Raw genomic sequence first — 19,958 nt, 5'->3', positions numbered from 1 at the left:
AAACTTTAGGAAAAAAAAAAAAAAAAGGAAGAGGAGAAGGAATTCAATATGCAGAGAAGTGCTCCAGATGTGACAAAGCAGCATGAGACCCAGGTCTATAACCTGCCTGCAGGAATCGGATAAGCTGCTCTTCCGCAGACCCCAGTTGCTAGACTTCAAAGGAAAAGCATGAGATTAGAAGCTTCTCTGTGACTCTGCTGCTGCTGTAACATATTTCTGAAAGGATTTGATGCTACTACACTCCTCTTTGCAAAGCAGCTGGATTCATGCTTTTCCTCTCTCCAGTAAGGAGTTTTCTGTGGAGAGCAGCAGCCTGGGGGTTTCTCCTTCATAAGTTTCTTCCGTGCTTCCCATTCAGAAATCTACCCCTTTCTCCTAAACAGTGAAAAGCCGCTGATGTCCCCCATGCAGAGGAAGTGTTAGGAAGGAAATAAGCTGGTGTTAAAACCTAGTCACCCAGAAAAGCTACTCACCTAGAAGTCATCTGGAAGCTGAAAATTGTTTGTGAGCATTTGGGAACAGGGACTTGCTGCTTCTGTTTGAATATCTGAAGGAGAAGGAAAAGATTTATAGCAATTTGCTGTCTCTCCATTTGTCCCCCAGTGTTTCTATAAAAAAGGACTTCCATTTATATTGATTTGCCTCTGAAATGGTCACATAATGCATTCTTCTGCACATCAAGGCCTTGGAACTCACAGACCAGACTTCCTCCTTTTGCCTGTCCTTGGCTGTCCTACTCAGAGCTTGTATATTAGGCACTGCAATGACATGTCATGTCACATTCAGGGAGCCCAGGCTCCCCACAGGACTGTTTTGAATGCACAGGGAATTTAACAACTTCGTTGTCATTTATGGACGGAAGAGAGACTCTATGTTAGAAGAGCTGGTCTGTCTAGTGTTTACAGTGGCATCCCTGTTGATAAATGGACTGCAACTGTTAATAAATACAGTTTGAATCTTTGCATGTCACTGTCCATAATCCCAAGCACAGGGTCATTCTAACATCTGATCAATGTGTGTTTTGTCTATTCCCTGCACTGGGCAGCTACAAGTGAATCAACTTTATGTTCTTATTCACAGTTTGGTCTGTCTAATTTTTATGCAATCTGCTCAAAGTTTAAGCTGGTTACTTTTAAATGCAACCCAAAAAGCTGAAACACTCTGCTTGCAGGACTGTAACTACTTCAGCTTTATGGCCTGAGATAAAAAGTCCTCTCCCACTGAACCCTTCCTACGAAGTCGTTAAAATTAAGGGCAGTGTATTAAAAATCTGTTATATCTTATACTAGTGAGTCATAACCTGTTCACTTGTGGGAAGATGAGCTTGCCAATCTAGTACATATGTGAATTGCTGCCTTTCCAGTTTTTGAGAGGTGTGTGCTCTTTGTTTCCAGGTGGTTGTCATGATGGAGGTTATTCACTGCAGGGAAAGCAACAATCCAACACATACTGTAGTACAGTGCAGTAGCCCAGAGCAGGTGGGGAGGAGATAAACCTTTTAAAACAGAACAAATTTACTTTCTGCATAAATTGAATGAAAACGTAATTTGGGAGAGCACATACTTTTTTGGGTTTGCATTTTCTAGGCAATAGCAGTGGAGGCAGAGGAGATGAAGTAACCTGGAGTAAGTAACTCTACGGAGCAGTGTAGAATAAAGGGGCAGTAGTCAATCGTCTCCTTAAGAGACTCAGCAGTTTCCCCCAAGTCAACTAATCCCTAGACTCCTAACATATTTACACATATAAGTCTTATACAATTGGATTTTAGACATACATATACACTTTCATAAGCATGAATATTATATTTAAGGTACTTTCTACAAGCATTCTTACCTTCCATTTGCTCCATGTCATTTCTGTCTCAGCAAAGGTAATTGCTGAGGATGCTAAGGCAATTTATAGGCACCTGTGGGCTCATAAATCTTATGTGCTTATCCTAGAGATGTCTCTTCTATGTGTGCTATTTTAAGCAGTATCTATCATCCATCACTGTACAGTGTATCTGTGGTAAAAAAAAGAACTATTGTACCAAATCTGATCTCTGACAAAGCAGATGCAGGCCAGCCCTGTAGTGATGGCAGCTGCTAGATGGTTTATTATAGAGGATGGAATAGAGACTTGTGCAGTGTGTGAAAAAAATGACACTTCCTCAAATTTCTTCCCTACTATGGATTCTTCAACTTCTTTGGGAAAATAAAAAAAATAATAAAATTTTGTGTAATCGTTAGACTTTCAGGAAAAGGTCAACCATACATATCAAAGTCCCAGTGATGGGTACTAGACTGGAAAGCATTTCAGAGTGGCTTGAGTTAGCAAAGCATTTCAGAATATTAATAATGAATGACAGTTGAAAACAATGAATGTACTTGGAGGATGAATATTTCCATTTTGGTAACCAATTTTAGGCCTCCTACTTAGCCACCCAGTCTCCCATGCATCCTTCTACAGGCCACTGAGGAAGACAAGTTGCTTCAGGAGAAGTCTGAGGATGTCTCTCCATTAGTAGATCAGCTCAGGAATTCAGTTTAGATTGTGCCCATTTACTCTCTGCTAATTCAAATTCCACGGTCTCTGCACGTGAATGAGATTTGTCCAAAACATACTCCAGCCACTATCGTGCATTCAGTTTACAAGGACCAGACAGGAGCTAAACTGGAGTAAAACACTGAAATTCCCCAACTGTGTCTACTGGGTCCTCAGCACCAACTGTTTCACTCCACAAACCCACAAACCCATTCCTGCTGTGTTGCGCTACTTACTAATACAGAGATAAATGACTAAGATAGGTACTGAATCACCTTTAGCATGTTCAGCTCCCAAGTCTCTGCCTGCTTCAGGAGCTCAGGGTAAGCCTAGCCACCAAAGTCAGGCTTCTCAAACTCAGCACTGCAAGTGGAGAGTGGAAATACCCATCTCTTCTCCCACCTCTGCCTGTGTTTACAAATGAGACTCCCACACAAGCGAGGAGTGCTTTCTCCTTTCACTAAATTGATGAGTTGACCGTGGTAAGTGGCTACACTGAACCTTTCAACTTCTTACAAATTCATGATATAAGCAGTCTCTCTGCTTGACCATTAATTTAAATACTCGTGCAAAATCTAGGATTACTTGATGCTTTTCTCTTTTTCATGCAGGCTTATAATGACCTTAACAGCATTAACTCAATGTGGGGTCACAGAATTATTTTAGCTGCGGATCAGTTGCTTAATAACAGTTTTCTCAGAGTCATGTAATCAGGCAGGCTGTAAGGCTCAAGCAATTCTTTCATTTTCTGACTGCATATTAATGAAATTAGCCACTCCCATGCACCAAAAGGAGAAATGAGTTAATGGGAGATTTTCAGTACTTGGGTTTACAGTGTCCAAAACATACAGAGAAGCATGTATCTGCAAAATTAATCAACCATTTCCATAACTACTTAACAAATCAAATTCTGTTTGAAAGTCAAACATCAGCACAGTCACCTCTTACATGGTATAAGCAGGATCTCACAGTGTTTTACCATTAGTAATTAAAGGCTTGTCTTTGACTATATCGTGTCAATTAAATAAGTTTATAGGCTGCAGTAGGCAAAAGCTACACATTTATTTTTAGTCATAATTTGTAATGGATAAAAATTTAGTGTGATTATAAAATGATCTTTCTCCTGATGAAATATTAAATGTTCCATGGGGAAAATATTTGATTCTGACATTACTGTGATACTGTCTGTCTTTTTTAGTGTCAGAAATGTTTATGATTTTAAATAGGACAATGAATTGGTAAAATGTTAAAAAAAATTGCAAAACTAACAGAGTATGTTCCTGCCTCATCATAAACAATTGTTGAATGATGTTTATTAAAATTGGCTCTCAAGTGACAGTTAATAAATGCACAGTTGTATTATGCATGCCAAATTCAGCATTCCAAAAACTTAAAAGCAGATAGATCAAAACAGTGGAGATAAAAAAGTCACAAAGACAAAATACAGCAACAACAGTAAATGGCAGGGAAATAATTCAGGCTTAAAAATGACTTATTATTTAGTAACTTGTAACAACAATTTATAGAACTAAATTAGAGGCAAATCAGAGTCTTTCTGATGGTTTAGATATACGATTTTACTAGTGCATATAGTTTGATCATACAACAGAGGAATTCACATTAGAAAGTCCCCTTCAAAAAAGGAAAAAACCCAGTTTCTCTATGTTTCTCCTTCCAGGTTACACTTATTAATGGATAATGAATGAAGGGGAAAAAAAAGCATACAATAAAATTCAGTTATCAATCTGTTTTAATTAAAACCCTTAAACATTTCTTCAGTATTTGGAGTATGACCATAACTGCACCAATCCGCATAAATACTGGATTTAATGGGCTTTGTGTCCTCTACTGTTATCGCTCCATTGGCTCTTTGCTGTTGCATAGGTTTGGTATAATGATGGAGGGAGTTGCTTTGACCACGTATTTTCACCTCTGTTTCTAAAAGGTGAAGGGCAAAACTTGTAATCAAGGAGCAGTTTATCTTTAATTAGGAAAAATATAATTAGGCTTTATCACCTAATTGCTATTACTGATGGAGAAAGTCATATTTTCACAAGTAGTGACCCGTGCTGTATTATCACTCTGCTGTTTACCACATAATAAATCTGTATTTGTGTTTGGCAGCTAGCCAGTCAAAATTAAAAGGTAATTGACATGCTTCTCTGCAGTCTGGTCATCAAAGTCACTGGCTTCACAGATGAGTAAATAACAAAGTCAAATTGTGATGTCCTAACAGAAACGCTTCTTTAGAAATAACTATATTTATCTCCTCTGTCAAGACATCAAATGATACTTGAAATAACCATATACAAAAAGCTCTGCAAAAGAGATCAGAAGAACTGTGCTATACATCTGGTGTTGAGTTAAAAAACAGTTTAATGTCTCAAGGCACCACCACGGTAGAATTTTATACCTGCAAGTAATCATCTAATATACTATTGTACAGTTAAGGTAATGTATTAATAAACACCTTGTGCAATTTTGGGAAGCCATCTATAAAGGAATGTTAGATATACAGTAGGCACGTACTATAATACAAATAAACCCCAAAATTCCTAGAAAAAGCATGCTCAGCACCTTTTGGTATAGGTTGAGTTTCTTATTCTAAACGCTATGTAAATCTTAACTTACAAAAGGTAAAACTGAAATCTTATAGTAACTGCTTATTTAAACTGATTTTCCTGGGTATTTCCCTCTATGTGACAGGATTACTTTTAGGGACAGAGGACTCTGGTACTGGCTGTAAAGGGCTATCTTGTTCATTCAGTTGTGCATTCAAGTTTTCAGAAGTTAGGAGAGAAGAATTAAAAACTATTTCACTTAAGTCTGATTTTATGGACACGAGATGTGGTTCTTGAAAACTTGATGGTTCTTCTACTAACACCTGTGTATTTTCTCGTGTCATTCCCAGATCTGACGGTGACTTTCGTTTCATTCTTGTGTAAGATTTGTCTAAATTCTCCATGCCTTGGTCAGTTTTCTGAAATCGCCCAAAGAACCAGATGAAGAAACCAAACAAAGCAAAAGCCAGCAAACTTGGAATAAAAGCCAGGCATTTGACATCAAGGCTAGAGCCCGTAAATCTGCTGTGCAAGAACATGTCTCCTTCGGCGTAGGTCCGGTTGGTCAGTGGGTTAGTGTTATTGGATCTCCACTCCCAAGACAACTTAGTTCTATTAAGGTCTTTCAAGCTTTCTGAGTCCTTCACTGTGTAGATCTTCTGTCCAGGACCAATATATTGACCGTATTCATGAGGTTTGTAAAATATTTGGTTCTTCCACATATTCAGATCCAAGATTAAAACAAGGAAGATAATTCCGTAGTTAAACCACTTGCCTGTTTGGAAAAAGAAAGTTCTGTCACCAGATATATCCATTTTATAAGTAGTATAAATGAAGTCATATCTAAACGCTACTCAGAGAAAAAAAAAATCCCTTTTTTTATTAATCTGTAAAGCAAATCTGTAATAAAATTTCCACCACAGTCAGATTTATGCTGAATATCCCTTAGTATTTCACAATTAGGTCTGGGCACATAATAAAATAATTTTGTAACACAAGCACAGCAGTATATCAATTGAATTCACATTGCAGTTTGTAGGTTACCTGTTGATTAGACCCCTAGGTGATGTGGTACAGATCAATTAACCTTAAAAAGCATTAATTCCAGGGCTTAAAAAATAGTCACATGGAAATTTTCCATGGAAAGGCCATATTTGATAGAACTGATTCTATGCCAGGAACGACTGAAATGACTGAAGTTTTTGGGCTTAGCAATTATGCAAATTTTAGGAGTATATACATAGATTGTTTGATATACCAACCATGGTGCACAGACATATTCGGGTAGGGGCAATTGGATAAACTGTGATTTAGAGATATTACACCCTCAGGAAACAGCAAGGGTTGATTGTAGTCTTGGGAGGCTAATCAGCTTAGCTTTTCTTACAGTACGTGTAGTGAGAAACTCCTCCAAGGAGTGACTCATGGTCTTACATTGAGCTCCTGCACTACTGGCAGAGGAAACCTTTCTCCTTTTATCATTTAAAAATACTCTTTTGCATGCTTTCTCCAGGCATCCAAAAGACATGAAAGACACCTTTATGCAACTGGCTCTGCTTTGAGAAGGGTTTTGGAACAGATGAACTCCAGGTGTCCCTTCTAACCTAGGTTATTCTATGATTACACAGAACATACTACACTATTTTCATAGTCAAAGCCTCTCTTGCATTCTAGCTGGACATATGTGAAGATCTTCCTTGTGCACTGCTGACTGGTACCACCCCAGAACCCAGCAAATCTACATGTCAGCATTATGTGAAAGGACCTTCAGGGAGGAATGTTCCTGCTGGTGATGTATTATATTGGTCTATGCTGGAATAGTATTTAAGTATGTTTCAAGTGAAAAAGAAAATGAATGCATCAGAGTATCAAATGATCATTGGCTTGGTAAAGAATAAAAGGATTCCGGTTCCTGAAAGTCTGTGTTTTCATATTTTAAGACTAGAATGCTCCAGAAGGGTGCAGAGGGTAATGTCTTGTATTTCAGCAATAGTGTTTAGTAGTCCTCTTCAATCTAGATTATACTTAGACTGAAAATGAACAAGAATGTTCATTGCCTTGTGTTATTATCACTATCCAGAAAACAAACTGCACTGAAAACACCTTGCAGCCAATCCTGTTAACATAATTCCTGAATAACTTCTCTTTTTCCCCACCCCCCCCTCTGGGTTTTCATTAATATTATAATTGACTTGTTAAAGAAAAATATGGTTTTAGAAGATCATCACCACACTTTATGATATTTAAGTTCCTTGAATCAACGCCAAGCCACTGAAAATGATGCTCAAATATAAAATACAATCACAAATGATACAATCTAGTTTGATACTGCTTCCTGTGGATTTCTGCCATGTATTTCCTGTGTTTCCCACCATCAGAATAACCCTGGCTTCCCCATAATGTATGACCTTTCAACAGACAGAATATATCTTGCATAGTGTGTGTTGATGGGCTGGCTGGGACACATATATCCACTGAAAAATTGGCAGCTGTCAAACAGAATATAATAGCTGATTTCTTCCTGCTTTTTCCTCAGCTGGGCACTAAGGTAGATGATTCTCCTTTACTTAACTGCCATTTCTTAGGATACAATGATAATGTCACTATTTTTCAGATCCCTGCCCCCCGATTTTTTTTTTAGACTGGCTGTGGGTTCAAAAGTTATTTGATGCTGACTGAGTGTTGGATAGAGAGTGAGACCAACCTACACAGAGAACATGATCATATAATTCTCACTTCCTTAAGAAAGTAGGTTAAACACAAATAACAATGAAACAAACATTAGAACCATTCTCTGTTTATCCATGGCCAGTTTGAAAGAAAACACGAATTAACTGCATTCAAAACTTCCTTTCTCTGTTGTGGTTGTTCTCTTGGGCACTTTCTGAAAGAACATTTTTTAATCAACTGTTTCTCTGCATTTCCACCAGAAAGTTGTTTCAACTAGAAAGCAACCCCTTGCTGCATTGCCCCCAAGTTAATTCCTTAAGCCATATTCTTTTCCCATGAAAATGCGTCATAAGCTCATCCAAAAAAAATCTTCTAATTATTTTGCCATTGGCTTCATCAAAATATTATCTATGGTACTTTATGTTTCCACAGAGCCAAGACAGGTGACTTTCCAGAGAGATATGCTAGACCTTAAGGATGGTAGGAGGGGGAAAAACTTATGTAGGACTAGGGTTGCTCTTTCCCTTCAGTGAGACATGGCAAGACTGAAGATGTGTAGGGAGAAAACAGACAGTTGAAAGACCAAAATGAGAAGTATAATGAAACAGGGACATTATTGAGATGGCCTTTATAAATAAATAGTTACAGTTTTCTTGATTGTAGGTTTCAGGTATGACTGACAAAGGAAACTTAGACATTGCAATGCTGAGCTATGATCTACCACTGACACCCCATGGATTTCATAACAACCACCTGTGTGACCACATTGTCCTACATGCAACACATGCAGAGCAAACCACCTCTAAGGAGTAAGACTTGAGATGGCAGCCTGCTGCTGGTGAAGATGTTGACTAAGAAGCTAGCAGAAAACACTGCAAACACTGAACAGAGGTAGCCAGGTGCTTGATCTCAGGCTTCACGTTGTGTCTACCCTACAGTCTGTTTTCATAACTGTGAATGTCTTCTAAGATGGATCTGTTTAAATGTTAAAAATTTGAGTGCTCACCTGATACAAGAGAGATAAACATTTCAATTATTCCTGTTTCATTAAAAGCATGAACTTAATCTCCATGCAGCTCCTAGACAGAGTTAGGCAGGAGCACAGTCCTAAGCTCCACTGTTGGGATCATTGGGTCAGTGTGGACTATAAAGGGTAGTTAGACAAACAGCTTAGATCTGAAACCCCCAGTTAATTAAGATGAATCACTAGCTGTATGTCTAAGTGGCAGCTACTTGCCTGAGACATGCATCTATTCTGTAGTGGATTTTCTTGGAAGTCCTTAAATTTCTCATTTCTAGACAATTTTTCTATCCTCTGCATCACCGTCATGCTTGATGAGCTCTATGAGCTTTTCTTTTCTTTTGAAAACTGTTGTCACCAGAACCAAACACTGTGTATGAGTAACAGTCTCAGTATAACCATGTATGAATCCAATGACATCTTCCTACACTTACTCAGTATTCCCTGTAGCCACAGGCTGCATTAATCTCCTTAGACACAAAATGACTGGGAGTTAGTGCTGTCTTCATTACTTACAGAAAGTATTTGCCTCATTCTACAATAGTGTCCTCTGCTGTCTATCCAAAAGACACGTACTTTACTGCTGTGCTAACAGGTGTAATAGCCAAATAAGCCCAGTTTACCAAGCAATCCTTCTAGACCAGTGATAAACATGTTGAAGCAGACTGAACCAAGAGGCCTGACAGTCTCCACTCACAAACATCTATTTGATGATAATTCCCCATGACAAGTAATTTTTGAGACTTATTATACTGACCAAGCTTTAACATTATGCATGTGTATAATCTATATATATTAAATGATTTTCTATTGCAACTGAATTTTAGCATAATTTTTAAAGCAAGCTTTAAGTCATATATCAGGCTTATATAGGAAATAAACTCTGTAAATTAGAAGTCACTCCTGACCTCTCATCTTACGCATAAACAAGCTCAAGCTTATAGTTTTGTGAAGAGTCAGAATAAATATATTACAAAACTATAGATATTAATTTTCTTAAAATATATTTATAATTCATTTTACAGTACTTCGAATTTCATTACAGATGAAAAGTGATAAGGGAAAATGGATTCCCACAATATGAAGACATTTAATTTGTCTCTTAACCATTTTCTGTAGGATCAGTACCACTAGTGCTTTAGGGTTGGTTCTGCTCCAGTGAGGTCTGTGTGGCCAAGAACAGTAGCATACACCTGGCACCGTTTAGCCCTTCTTGAAGCGTGTGGATTTTTCATAGACACAATTTGAAATGGAAGAATGTAGTCAGTTTTGCTCTCAAGATTGGAAAGCTACTCAATAATTTCAGCAAATAATTATATGCAGATTCTTCACTGAAGTTACAAAGAAGTAAATCAGATGGTAAACCAGGCTGTGTTATTCAGCCATGAGCTACCTAGAAAAAGACCAGGTTGATCACTGGCATTCACAGCGTTGAAGTTCTTACATGCTATGCATGATATTTGGAGAGTCAGGAATCTGGTTTGGTGTATCGGGAAATGTGCTACAATATTGAAATTTGGTGCAATAAGGATCCCCAAAATGAAAAACTGGAGGTATGTAGCTAGCCAAGAGCATATACTGGGTGTCTCTGTGAGACTGTGTTGCAGAACATGGCATCCTTTTCTAGGCTTTGTAGTCTACAGCCACTACTCGGGGCTGAAAAATGGATCCCTATTTTCTGAGCAAGCACGGCTGTTGAGGAGGTTTGTATCCTCATGGCTATGGCACTCACCAGATGGGAAACCTTGACACTAGAACTGTCTCCACTTACATCAGTTTGGACCTGCGCTGTAGGACCATGCTCTGAACGTCAGCCTATATGGGACTCTGCTTAGAAACGCTCTCCCGTCCCTGCTGAAGCTGAACAACAAAAGTGCACTGCACATGAATGCCAGGGGATCTCTCGTGGTGAAAGAGGTTTGGATTTTAATCTTCCCTTTCCCAGAAAGGAACCTACTTCTGTCAGCTGGACAAGATGTTTGGGCAGGGCTCATTTTCAGAAAGGCTGATCGGGACTCTGAGGCGTTCAGCAACCAGTCCACAGTCCCACATGCAGCTGATCTGCTGGGCAACTGAGGCAGATTCCACAGATCCAACTATCCCACACCAGCTGCTGATTCTGGAACATTTTTATTTTTGTATGTCCACTCTGCAACAAAGCAGTCACATCCTAAAAAAAAGAGATCTCTTGGAGAAGCCAGTCCTTAGCATCTCTCCTGAGGTCAAGAGGAAATGTGAAAAATCCCAATTATTAAGGCTAGACTCCAGTGGCCTCGTGCTGTGTAACTGCAGCCAGAGACTAGTGTAGGAAATGTTGACTTTAGACTCTTATCTCAATTGCAATTTGTGTCTAAAAACATTCAGACACCTCTGTAAAACATTCAGGTATCTTCAAAACATTCTTCATCTCTTCTGTCACGTTAGTGTTATTAGCTAGATACAGGCATACAGACCACTCACAGCTGAACCAAGCCTCAAATCCTCTGAGGCTTTTTCACATCTGTGTGCACAGACGGCTTTGTTTTTACCTTTAACCTTTCTATTTTTGCCCACAGGCTCCCTCAGGCTTCCCCGTGTAGGTGATGCTTGGCCTGAATCTAGACACACTTTTGGTTTAACTCCACAAGCCAGCCATGCGAGGCACTGACCAGTAATGAAGGTGACGATTTCACCTTTGTGTAGAAGGAGACTCTGGCTACATAAGCGCTCAGAAACACATTTATAAACAGCCAGAAAAATCTGCCATCTGTTTTGATATCTAAACCTTAACATTTCCTATTTGAAACTTATCCATACTTTTGACAGCAGATGCTCTTGGATCTCCAGTTCTGCTATTAAAGGGTACCAGCCAGGCCCCCTAGTGCCTTTTAACCATGAAAGAATCTGAAGTAACAAAATTTACTTTCAAGTTTTACGAATTTCCCTGGCTATTACGGAAACCAGGATAGACTATGTATTTTCATAAACAGCAGCCCAAGAAGGAAAATACACACATTGCAGTGAACCATCTGTCAAGGGAAATCCAGATGAGTTAAGCAGATGCAGGGATTCAAGTTATTTTTGATGTTCATAGATAAAAGCAACTATCAAAACAGGATAAAAATATTTAATACCGAGTAGATGCTTTCTAGGAGTTCCTAGATGCAGAGAAATTGGAGTAAAACATGGTACTCACCAGTAAAAATAAGATATGCTTTTGATAGTAAATTTAAAATTACCCTGAAGTATATCAGCTACAAGCTGCAGATGTTAATTCAACATTACTGCCAATTTACAGCATTCAGAAATCACAAGTCAGGCCTAAGAAAACATGTTATTAGTTCGAAGTAGCAAGATGGGTTAAAAAAATTACACTTAGTACTGTTTTATTTACTTCCTTTTTTAGATGTGGAGTTATGCAGAAGCAACATTTCATTTTTTTTTTCTCTGCAATCACGAGCTTTAGCTTAAAAAATATGAAAGCCAAAATTCTCACACAGTCACTGAATTCAGGGGCTCAGACTTTGAGACAAAACAGAAAAACCAAAACAAACAAAACCAAAATAAAACAAAACAACAAAAAAACCTGTTTTAAGACTTGTGATAAAATCAGGAGAGCTGGCAACGCAGGTCATGTAACTGTGGAATCTTCATCTGTACAGAACTTGCATGACACCATCAAGCACACGCCGGCAGAAAGGTGGCTTGAAGTCCTTTACTCCTCTGAACGTCCCTTTGACGCCTCTATGTGGGACCATTGCTCATTAGAGCAACTCAGCACCAAATAGGGTTGCCCAGGGGAGTCCTAGGGCTGCTCGCATTTACATCAATCAGAAGTGACCAAAACAGACTGTGAAAGAACTTGTGAAGAATAAAATTTGCCAGGAAAAAGGTGGTAAATGGTATTTCAGCCATGCTTGCTTTCTTCTTGCTATTTGGGAAAAAAGGGTTTCTGGTTTCTGCAAATGAGGGCACACATCATAGATTTACAGCCTGACTTCATCCCTATAGCAGATACTGAAATAAACGATATTCAGGCTTTAGTCTTCTTTTCCTGCTTATTTTTAAAAAAGATGTCCTATGGTTAAATTTAACATTCTGGATCTCATGTATTAAACAAGGCTTAAATACAGCAGGCTCCTGCCATTATCAATGTCCTACCTCCATGTCATCTGCTGCAGTTGCATTCATGTGCATCACTCTATACCCTCATTTCAGATTGGATTACATTCTTCTTGTCATATATATGTTGAACCAGTTCTTTCTGGTTTCTTTTATTAGCTCCTTGATTTGAGTAGAAAATTACAAGTATCTACACATCCACACAATAACTGGAGCTTGAAAATGATCCAAGATGATACTCTAACCTAAGATAAGATCTGATGGCAAGAACAGATGGTTCAAGCAAAACTTACCCAAAGGGATGTTCTTGTGCCATGTGTTATGGCTGTTTATTAGATCTCCTAAAGGGTGGTGTAGCACCGAGATAAAATGGGCACTCAGTAGACGGACTACGTGACATGCAGTCAAATGGATTGATTTGTCTAGCGAATCTAATAAATGGATCTTGTTAATGCTGAGCAGGGAAAAATATTCCTCAGCCCCTATTCATTAGCTCATCCTCATTAAAAGAATGCCTTCTTGCCAGAAAATCAGAAAGGCCTCCAGTCCTCTCTGCAGAAGACTCTACAAAGCATAAATATTGGTTTATCTCAGTTGGTCTGTTTTCATACAGCAGCACTGCAAGCAGTTGTATTTCTGATCCCTAATTTATGCTCTTTGCTGTTGCTTATTCTTTGCTCTTCCCTGATTAGCATCAGTATCTCTGCCTCTTCTACAATGCAAAACTGTTCTTTGCTCTTCAGTCCCTCTTCTATCACCCGTCGTTTTTCATCTACATTAATTATATCCTGAGTTTCTGTATCTGATGGTGCAGCCCACCCTACCAGGTCTCAGTCGTTGTTCATACACCTCTGTGCACCTACTCCACTACTTCTTATGCAATGGTAAAACTGCAGGATACTCAGGAACCTTGTGAGACTGAACCCCTCTAGTCTTGAAAAGCAGAAAAAATCCCACTCTTTTACTATCCCTGAATACCATGCCTATAGTTCACATCAAATATTTGATGCTTATACTCCTCTTTTTCCTCTCCTTTCCCTTCTTGCTCACTTGGGAGAGAAAAATATGTTCATCATGTACACATCTCATCTTCTCTCACTCTACATCTTCGAGTCACTGACCATGGGATCATTTACTTCATTCTGTTCCATAAACCACCAGTGGCTCAAACAGTCTGACTCAGATGTGCCCCAGCCCTTCTTTCTCCCTGCTGGCTGCCTGGTCTTTCTCAGTATTCCAGCAATGCACCTACATCCAATTTCAAAACACTTTCCATCTCTCCATCTGTACTTCCTACCGGCCCATTTGCCTTCCCTCATTCAATAGCCAGAAGGCAACTTCTGCACTGATTTTATCTCCTTTTCTGGGTTTTCATCTGATCACTCAGATTTCTGCCTTCTCTGCTGAAAATCCCTTTTCTGAGGCCTCATTCAGCCTATCTCGACTGAGTCCTGGGTTCATCACTCTTTCCTCCTCAACACATTTTCTTCCCTTCACTTTTGCTGCCTGGTGAGCTTGTGACTCACCTGCTAGCTCTTGGTCTTATCCTTGTATTATCTCTGAATGCTCCTTTTATCCCTGGTCTGCAGGAGTTTCATATGGCTGTGTCACTGCATGCTCTCATCTGTCTTATTCCTGTACTATATCATGTGCTGTGATTGCTTATATTAGCAGTTAAAGACCCCTGTCAATTCACACCTGTGTTATTTTTCTATCTATTATTACCCACCTCTTCCCATTATAAAGAGAGGAGCTATGCTCCTTCTGCATAGCCTGAAGGTAAAACCAAAATATTTATCTGTATTTAACCTTCTTCTCTTTTTCATTTCCTACTGTTATTAAAATACTGTCTCACAGTACGCCAGGATCAAGTACTTTTATCTATACGTACCATCCATTTGAATAACTGCACATCTGTTCTATTTGAGGTTATTTAACTGTCTGCTTCTGGTTAGATGACTGATGAAAGTATGGTTATGAGTGGCCTTTGCCAGATGAGAATGACTGAAGTTATGAAAAGATATTAGTATAAATCTTAGCAAAGGCACCTGAATGCATAAGAGATTTGAAAATGAAATAATCTGCTAATTCCCCTGGAGAGTAATTTTAGATAAAAGATCTCTGAAGCTACCTTAGGTATTACTTAGTGTCACAAGAAGCTGCTGAAATCCATGAAAAACAGCAGGTCTCTCCAATTCATAAGAAACAGGTTCCTCATTTCCCTGAGATGTTTATATATGGATGATATGGATACAGACAGATAAACAGATAGAAAAATAGTAATCTAGGGGGGACACACACAACAAGTATGTGGTTAAGAGCATGTTATTATACATTTCTTACACAGAAGCAGTCCACCATGTGACTGTGTCACAATCTGTAAGATTACATACCTGTTATATGTATGTGATATTCCTCTTTTAAGATCTTTTGGAAATAAGGTACTTTGAACTGCATGTGTGCAGATGGCAAGCCTGGAAGATTCACTTCAACATCACCCATAAAATGTGGGAACTCCCAGTCCTGTTAAAAAAATAAAGGTAAGAAACTAAATATAAGCTTCCATGGTATATTTTTGCCCTTTAAAATGCCTCGAATTATACTAATAAAAGGGAAAGATGCTGTTTTTAAGCCTCCCATTGTTGGATTTTCTTACTTTGACTGAATCACTTGACATAGAATACCTTGTTTATATCAGATATTATAACATGATTTTTACTTCAGCTCTATGTAATTTTGTGTTTAAAAGTTCACTTCAGAATGACAATATTGAACCCACTGTACCAGCTGATAGTACACAATAGTATAAGCATATGAAAACCTATATAGCAGCCTTGCAATACCGGTTACAACTAAGTCAGCAAACAGTTAAAAGGTAAGAAATTGGCAAAGAAGGCCTGACCACTTCAAACATTTCATATCTCTACATTCCACTTGTTCAACTTATAGAGTGTTTTCAGTATTTGGCCTTAGCGCACCTAAATAAACACGCCCTGTGAATTCAGGTCTTTCAGCATAATCTGCCTGAATCAATCCAAATACAGGTTTCTCCACTGCTATATTTCAGCTGACAAGGTAATGCTGGAAATGTGGAAGCTTTTACCTATTATTATGCATATTTTGGTGGCATATGGTAACCCAGCTGAGGAGGAGCTGCATTTAAAGGACTTTTTCGCTTGATTATCTGCACCCACCGTTGGTCACTTGAAAATGGGTATAATAGCATGGCTCATTACAGCCCAAAATGAAAGTCTAGCAATAGTGCTAGAATCAGTACGATTACTGCTGGAGTGGTTAGTCTGTGTGCTGCAGGCTGTTGGTGATCTGCAGCTAAAAACACACTGGCCCTGTTCCCACGCATACACCTGGATTTGTATCCCACCAGCTACTGCAACAAGCACCTGAATTGCTAAAAGTAAGGTAAAGGAATCTGTAATGTGAGGAGCTCCGTGACTTGAGCTTCCTTCACATGAAAACCATTCCAGTGCAGTCATCTCTCCAAGTGAACCAATCCCAATTCTATTCAGTTTTATAAGGCTGGAAAATATCCTACCAGGGTAACGAAAAAAAAATTCAAAACTAAGAATCATCTCTGAAAGAGAAATCACTATATATGACTTAACTTCCAAGAATTGCTAAGCAGCTCTGACATTTTCTGCAGTGGAAGGGAAATGGAAAAGTTTTATCAGTGGGGAATAGCATGGCCCAAACAGTAACAGCAGCTGATTTATGCTAACATATCATGATACTGAGTTAAATGGATTAAGAGGAGTACAAGCAAGGAGAAAACCTGACCCTCTGTACCTGGTTTGCAATGTTCACAGTGATACAGAAAGTGCCAATTTACAGATGCAGAAGATAAGAGAAATAAGTATGCTCTCTTTTTCCCTTATCACTGATGCAATGCATGCACTCCTGGTCAGGAGGGAGGGTAATAGCTGCCCAGCTGCACAATCCCTTACGCTGCATCTGCAGCCATCTCCTCACAGGCACTAGACATTCAAAAAGTGCCCAAAGAGAAAAATTTTATGGGTGCACACTCTCAGTTCACAGTATCTAATATACCACAGTATCTAATATACATCTCTGGACTCACGTCTTACGTTAATTCATACATACTCTCCTCCAGGAATAAATAGGAAGAAATATATTATGTATTCCTGAAGATAAACAAATGGAAAGCTGTGGATGTTGCATTACAAATAAGTAAACATGGGACTATAAATCCAGCCTCCATCTCTTGCTTTGCCCCAGTGCCCCTACTGTGCCTTTTGCTGATTTACAGAGAAAATTCCACTGTACAGAATTTCATATTGGACTGTGTCTTTGCATCCGAGTTTTATAAAAGAGTTCGGCACTTTTTCTGATCTGTTTGAATATTACCTGATAATGAGTAACTAGAATGGCAGCTCTGTCAGATGTGCAGTTTACTGTATTAATTGTCTCAGCAAATAACTGCCGAGACTTGAAATATTTCATAAGCAAAACAGAGAAATCCAACCCCAACAGTTGCTACTGTTTACATTATAACAGACAGATGAGTGGAAAGCCCATTAGAAAAATACATATTTGATACTCCAAACTACAGCTGCCTTTCAGGTGTACATTATTTCTATTTTCTACACACATATCCCCTACTGTGAAGCATGCCTGAAATGTATCATGACCTCTGTTACCCTGTAGCCCAGTAATATGGTATTGCCATTGTATGGTACCGCCATGGCCTTACAACTTTAACACTATTATTTAGTATACAGACATGTCGGCCTGGTAGGACAGCAGCAGCATTGAGAAATGGAGCCACAGGATGCGGCACAGAGGAAGGAAGACATGGGATGGTAAGAGATGGGCACAGGCTGGCACTGGAGACCCCACGGCTATGAAAAACTCACCAGTGCTCAGCTAAAGAAATGCAGACCTGGGGCTGGAGAAAACTGCTTTTAGTGGTCACAAACAGAACAAAGAAGTATCTACCACATGTGAAAAGTGCTGGGTATAGTAAACTTGGCTGCAATGTGGAGGTTCAGATCAGTAAAGAAAAAACAAGGTCTAAAAGTGTGTTAGCAAACATAAAAATGTCCCCAGGGAGATTCTAGATTGAGAGAAAAGAAACCATCAAGATGAACATCATGTCCTTACCAGCAAAGGTCTCCAGATGCCAGTGACACACTATAACATCCCCGCTGACCCTCACCAGAGTGAAACTGCCCATTTCAGGGCCCACAGGAGCAGGAGGAGGGTGGAGGAAACACCAAGAAAAGCAGTAGAAACTAAGGAGTGTGTGTATAACAATTTTGATATTATTATTATTATTATTATTACTACTGAAACTTTTTCTGCGTGGAAGTATTATTTTCTGTAATAGTTAAATCTCGAATAATCATGATACTTGGATTACACTGTTAAAACTTTAATGATACTAATACTAAATTCTTGGTTTTATCTATAAAGTGTTTCTTCTTCACCCATAAATAAGGTTTTGAATATAACACCTTTACCATTATGATTATAAAATTTATTATTTAGGAACAGTCCCACTGGAAATACAGAAATAAAATTAACAAACCACAACAAAATAAAGCAAAACACAATAAAATGTATTTGAAATCAATATTTAAAAAGGGAAACTACAATAATGAGTTAAACCTACTGACTTCCATGAAAGTCACTACAGCCACAGCACTTAGGAAAATGAAGATTCAGTTTAGGTGATTAAATAGCCTTCGGGGCTCATTTGGCTCACAGCTTTGCTAAGTGTGAGAATGTACTGTCCAGGTAGCGACATTATCACCTGAGGACACATAGCTGTAGTATTACTATTGTGCAGGAGAAGAGCAGATGACTATTAACTTTTTGGGGTAATGCCAATACCAGGTTGTCAAATCCAAACCCAATAAAGTGGCCATTTTGCTATTCAGATTCTAAGAAAGTGTTGTCCAAAATCTTTTGACTTTGTTATCATTTTTTTCCTTACTGACAAGCAAAAGACAACTTAATTTCAGCAATATCCAGAAAACCATGCTTCCAAGAAATTCAAGGTGCACAAGCCCATAAATCTAACTGCTTCCCTCTGGAACACAGCTCAAGTCTGAATCATTTTCTCTCTGTGGTCTCTGCTATCAGTCTGTACTATCAGTCTGTGCTCACCTCTGGGACATGAGAGACATGAGTTCTTCAAGTTCTCAGCTCATAATCACACAAAGTTCACTTAGTCCTTATTGCTGAGTTGTTTGTGCTCTGCTCTACCATATCAGGATCTTATTAGGAACTGGGCCCAAAATACCATATTTAGAATGTATCTCCATGTCGTGGTTTGATTGCGGGGTGACAATAAAACCGCGGCAGATGTTTTGTTAACCCCCCTCTCCCCATCCTTCCCCTTCAGCCCCTCCCTCTCCCCCCTTCCCACTAAGGACAGGTGATTGGGAGGGAAAGAAGGACAGAGAGAAGAGAGTTGGAAAAATTAAAAATGTTTTACTAATGCTACTAACAAGAAATAGAGAAAATAATAAAAAATATACAAAACCAATCTTGAAAGTCCCGGCAACTGCTCCGGCAGATGTGGGGCCGGCACCCGAAGCCCTGGACTGGACTCTGCAGCCAACCGGAGCTGGATTCAGTCTGTCACTGGGCCTCAGTTCGCAGGGACAACTCGCAAGGTCCTCTCCTGATGTCGGCCATAAGGAAAAGGGACGAGATCCTCGTGATCCCCCACTTTTATATGAAGTATCACGTGAATGGGATGGAATACTTTAGTTGGCCAGTTTTTTGGTCACCTGTTTCAGTTCACTGCTCTCACGAGATGTGCATCCATTCTTATCAATGACCTTGCATTCCATTGCTATGTCTACCAAAACATGTATCTAGCTTTCAGGAAAACTGCAGTTATTTAGAAGGCTTTAGCTGACAGCGAAATTCACTAAAAGAGAAACTTGTTTTTAACAAAACCGGGACACTCCACTTGCATGGTTTGAAAAATAAAGCTATACTGTTAGCTCACATTTGCATCTCTCATACTGCATGAACAGATTGTTTCTTCTTTAAATCTATCAGCACCAAATTTCTAATATTCATCTATTTCA

The 19,958-nt window shown here is 39.0% G+C and overlaps 1 protein-coding gene across 2 annotated transcripts in view; it reads right to left on the bottom strand.

Moving 5' to 3' along the window:
- Window positions 1–3,805: 3,805 nt before the first annotated feature.
- The window catches only part of TMEM117 (transmembrane protein 117), a 226,276-nt gene continuing 210,123 nt past the window's right edge, over window positions 3,806–19,958 (bottom strand). The window contains exons 7-8 of one of the 2 annotated variants that reach the window (XM_065646940.1): window positions 15,270–15,399; window positions 3,806–5,859 (exon numbers count right to left, since the gene is read on the bottom strand). In XM_065646940.1, the coding sequence (XP_065503012.1) occupies window positions 5,219–5,859; window positions 15,270–15,399 (771 nt within the window). In that variant the 3' untranslated portion in view covers window positions 3,806–5,218. The remainder of the gene's footprint in view (window positions 5,860–15,269; window positions 15,400–19,958) is intronic. The other variant, XM_065646930.1, reaches the window with a different exon arrangement.

Source organism: Caloenas nicobarica, chromosome 1 (genome assembly GCF_036013445.1).
Source record: "Caloenas nicobarica isolate bCalNic1 chromosome 1, bCalNic1.hap1, whole genome shotgun sequence".
Taxonomy (NCBI): Eukaryota; Metazoa; Chordata; class Aves; order Columbiformes; family Columbidae; genus Caloenas; species Caloenas nicobarica.
This window is presented reverse-complemented; position numbering and strand designations above follow the sequence as displayed.